General features: G+C 40.2%; 1 protein-coding gene across 4 annotated transcripts in view; it reads right to left on the bottom strand.

Moving 5' to 3' along the window:
- anp32e (acidic (leucine-rich) nuclear phosphoprotein 32 family, member E) overlaps positions 1–3,369 on the bottom strand; it is a 10,554-nt gene extending 7,185 nt beyond the window's left edge. For all 4 annotated transcript variants that reach the window (XM_053334740.1, XM_053334741.1, XM_053334742.1 and 1 more), the window contains exon 1: positions 3,204–3,369. In XM_053334740.1, the coding sequence (XP_053190715.1) occupies positions 3,204–3,257 (54 nt within the window). In that variant the 5' untranslated portion in view covers positions 3,258–3,369. The remainder of the gene's footprint in view (positions 1–3,203) is intronic.
- Positions 3,370–5,052: the final 1,683 nt, after the last annotated feature.

Genomic DNA, 5,052 nt, shown 5'->3' with positions numbered 1-5,052 from the left:
AGGAGAAAGTCTAATATTATTATGAATTATTTAATATTTTCATTATGTGACTTGCTTGCATTTAAAGTGCTGAGACTCTGCCCGTGACTTTGGGCTTTCTTGACCTCACTTCTTCCCAACACCATGGTTCTTGGACTGGATGATAGATACATGCTGGTATCTTTTATATGAACTAGTATTAGTGTTGTGTTTTGTTTTGTATTGATGCGTCTTTCTGGTTTGTGTTTGTCTGTGATTGTTATGCAGAAGACCTTTTAAAATAAAATTATTTAAAAAAAAAAAAAAAACCAAACAAACAGGAAGATCAAACTGCAGACTGATTACATGATTACTGATTATAATATCTAATAAATGTCAGATTAATTTACAGCGGTAACGATTCACTGATCGATCCATAAAAAGTAAAATAATCAGAAACTTTAATAAAAACTAAACTTCTGATTATTGATCAGATGTCAAACTGAATATTTCTGATCATTTATTGGACAAACATCTGCAGATCTCTGAAGACTAATAATCAATAATAAAATAAATATTATCTTTTAAAATGAATCAATAACTGATGAATTGATCTATAAGAGAAGCATTAAATATTTATTCTGTTCAATAAATGATGAAAACATCTGTCAATATTTAATTTAAGCGTCAAAATCTCATTTAAGAATTTGACTTTAAAACCTAAACAATTAAATATGAATTATCACCATTATTATCTTATACATAATGTTATTATATGTTTACTACCTTTGTTATATATGTATTATATATATTATATATGTATGTCCACTGTGCTGCTGCAGTACTGTAAACGTCCTCATGGTGGCGCTAATACAGGAATATACCAATTAATCTGCTTTTAATCAACTAATAATCTCTCAGGTCTAATAATGATAATAATAATAATAATAATAATAATAATAATTAATGAGTTGCAGTGAAATAAATATAAAAGTGAATTAAAGCTGATTAATGAATGAAAGTGTAAAAGCAGTTTTATTATGTATTACTGATGAGCTGCAACAATCATTAATGAACCCTCAGGAACATTAATCAGCATTATTAATAATTAATAAGTTAATATAATATGAGTAGAGATGAGAGTGAAGCCAGAGGCAGCAGGTCAGAGGAGTGATGACAGCTCAAACACAAGTGTGTGAATCTGCTTTTTATTTCCCAGAGTTCCTCTCTCTCTGTTTGTCTGCTTACGTAACACAGCTGCAGCCTGCACGCCAACCGCCATCAATGGACGCACGCGCACGCACACACACACACACACACACACACACACACACACACACACACACACACACACACACACACACAGGCAGAGCGTAGTGTGTGTGTGTGTGTGTGTGTGTGTGTGCTGGGGGGTTTAACCTACTATAATCTACAGGCTGTGTGTTGGAGGAGGAGGAGGAGGAAGGGTTAGTGTGTGTGTGTGTGTGTGTGTGTGTGGAGGGGAGGGTGTGTGTGTGTGTGTGTGGGGGGGGGGGGGGGGGGGTCTTCTGAGCCTCTACACAAACCATCTGCCGGCATCCCCCAATTCATAAAACATGACACCATCAAGTGTCTGCTGGATGAGTTTCTATTCTCTGTGGAGGTGAATTCACTCTGTATTATTTAACCGGAGCTGGTCCGGTTGGCTGTCCGGTTATATAACTTAATCACACACACACACACACACACACACAGAGAGAGAGAGGCACGCGCACACAGAGAGAGAGAGAGAGAGGCACGCGCACACACTCAGGGCTTTATAAACAGGGACGCCCCAGCCGGTAACGCAGAGCAGCCATGGCTCCTTCCTGCTGTCTCCATGTTTACATTAAACAGGAGCTTTAACAACCAGGTCGAGTCCATCTTTTATTTGTTTTACTTGCACATTAAATATTTATTTATTATATTATTAATAAATTAGCCTTCAAGGGGGGTTTATATCCTCCTCTGAGCTTCCCGCCGGAACAACAGAAAACTAGAAAACTCCCGATAAACGAGTCAATCCGATGAATAACGAGTAGAGTCGATGTTTGGATCGTTTTGCTCCGTTTTACCGGCATTAACCGGTAGTAACCGACCTGTCGTCTACTGTACTTTAAAGCCTCGACTAGTAACGCCATTTTGATTCGTTACAGCGACGTTAAACTAACCGGACGTTACCCGGTAATCCCGTTACAGTAACGTCCGGCTCCGGTAACGTGTTTTTAAACAGATATTCGTCGATAAATATATAAAAAAAACAACCCCATCCCCGCCGCGAGCCGGCTAATCGGATCTGTGTAACGGTAAGTCGGTAACGCGTTACTACCGGAGCAGCACAAGCTCAAAATGTCTGTGACCGACCTCCTCGCGCGCCACCGTGCACGGTCGCAGCAACAAAAACCGAGTAAAAAGCGTCAAAAAAAGACCGCGAACCTACTCCTGACGTCATCTAACGGCGTAGAAACCCTTTAAATGACCGTTAATAACCGTTAATAACCGTTAATAACCGTTAACCGGGTTATTCCGTCGAAGTTTGAGCCGTTGGTGATTTAAAATGTCCGCTGTGAGAACACGAAGCACTAACCGCCACACGGCCGGTGGGAGGCTGTCACGCACTGTTTACCGGGACGAAACACGGTGAACACCACCGAGCCCCGGTACCGACCGACCGACGGGCTGTTCTCCAGCACCGGGTCGTGCTCTCCGGTAAACCTCCAAACGGCCGGTGACTGTTATTAAAAGTTAAAGTTGTCCCCGGTACCGTGAAGCTTTTCCTGAACATCACAACCCCGCGGTGTGTTAACCGACCCGGTGGGATTAGAACCGTAAACTGAGCGCTGACCGACCCGGTGGGATTAGAACCGTAAACTGAGCGCTGACCGACCCGGTGGGATTAGAACCGTAAACTGATGCATGTCGGTGCTTAGTGTCCGCGGAGGCTCCGTGAGAGACGCGATACACCGGAGAGGAGGAGCCGCCGGGATGCGAGCACATCCCGGTGAGCTCGGTGCTTCCAGCCGGTCCGTTAAACTATGAACAGAATATTAATATTTCAGCGGTAACTCAGCGGCTGTCTCAGAGCAGCCAGTCCGCCAACAGCGCTCTCCAGGCGGGCTGCGTGTGATGAGCGAGCCGCCAGCAGGCTCCGGTCCTCATCACCTCTCGGAGCTATTTCAGGCAACAATTAAAATAAAAGGTTGTTAAAATAATAAAAAGCGGCTCACCTCCGCCGGAGTCCTGTTCCGCAGCTCTAGACTGATCCTCTTCTTCATCTCCATGTTGTAATATTTGGTGTTTTTGGTGATTAATAATCGGTAAAGTGTAGAGAGAGTCCCGGGATCAGAGCGCTCTCTGCCTTCCTCTGACGGACACAGTCTGATCCTCCATGATACCTCGCGCCCTGCCCCCTCTTCTGCGTTCCCGCCCCCTCCTCGAAGCCCCGCCCATCGCCTCACAGGGTTGGCTGGGTGTTTCTGCGCGGCCTGTGATTGGACGGCGGGCACGTCAATCACGACTGATCGTCCATAATCCACGCGCTGGGCGGTTATATCCTAAAAGCTACTAAGAGCTCGAGCCTCCTGGGAGCTGTAGTTACTTAAAATAATCATTTTATCTCATTTTAAACGGTTAAATATTTAGATTTTAATATCCCTCCGTCAGCAGACACGTTTCTGTGTTAAAGCAAAGAGAGGAAAGCGCGGATTTACACTCTTATATATGGATATAGGTGGGGGCGGGGCCGAAGCGTGTCCTCGGAATCTGATTGGATGCTCAAAATGTCAATCAAACTGATCAGCCGTAAAAAAATAAGTGAATGAAAAGTTTAAATTATTATAATGATTATTATGATTATTATAATGAGATGTAGTTGTCTGTAAAAATCAGCTGTTACATCACTTTATCAACACAGTATTATTAATTTATCTTATTTCATATTGAGAAGGTTTAAAACATATTATCCCTTTAAATAATCCTGTTAACCCCATTTATACCAGACAGTAATGAAATAAAAATGTAATTAAATAAATAAATAACTCAGATTCTGTGCTTTGACTTTGTCCTCACTTTAGACAGATATACAGATATAACAGACATTCTTGTTTCACTCATTTTTTTTTTTTTTTTGGACATTTTTTCCCTTTAAAAGATGTTTGTTTGATTTCCAGAAAAGGATCATTTATATATTTTTAATCTAAAATCTCCAGATGAATGTTAAATGAGTCACTTTTATTAAATTTTCTGCTTATGAATGTAACTTTTGGAGAACAATGATGCTGTATAGTGTTTGTTTTACTTTGTTTTTCATGTTATAGTCTTATTATAAAGCTATGAAATGTATTTTAAATAAATAATTAAACATATCACAACACAGCCTCATAATAATATTATTACTCTTTTATGAAGTTAAACTTTAAATACCTTCAGATGTTTCTGTTCAACATTAAAAATAACACGACCAAGAAGTTCTTATTCAAAAAAAACAAGTGTTTATATTTCATATTACCAAAGCAGGCAGCCATCGCCATCATCATCATCATCATCATCATCATCATCATCATCATCATCATCACGGTGAAGCAGTCCAGTACAGTTAAAAAAATACAACTTTATATGTACATAGAAAAAGGTTGGCTTCGCTGAGCTTATAAAAAATAACTATCATACTCAACTCATATGATCGGGGGGGGGGGGGGGGGGGGGCGGCACAAAATATCAGCTGACAGGAAATCAATCAATCAATTAATAATCAATAACTGCTGTTCCACTGAGGGACCGAACAGGGCGGAAACACCACGGAGACATTTAAAGTTTATACAAAAAACAAAAGAAAAGAAAAAGTTTGAGTTTAAACGTTTGAAACTGAACTTTAATCTGCTGCTGATAGATTAATCTCAGATTATTGATCTCAGATTATTGATCTCAGTGTGAATCAGCCGCAGAGTTAAACTAATCAAACATCTGCTCCTGTTTGACTTTTTAATTTTGGAGGATAAAAGATTTTCTCACGTTGTAGTTTTTAAGGCGTTGAAGGTAAACGTATTAATTTTAAACTTATTGATTTAAAGACTTAAA

The sequence above is a fragment of the Scomber japonicus genome, chromosome 15 (assembly GCF_027409825.1).
Source record: "Scomber japonicus isolate fScoJap1 chromosome 15, fScoJap1.pri, whole genome shotgun sequence".
Lineage (NCBI taxonomy): Eukaryota > Metazoa > Chordata > Actinopteri > Scombriformes > Scombridae > Scomber > Scomber japonicus.
Note: the sequence above shows the minus strand (reverse complement) of the source record. Positions and strands in the feature narration are given on the sequence as shown.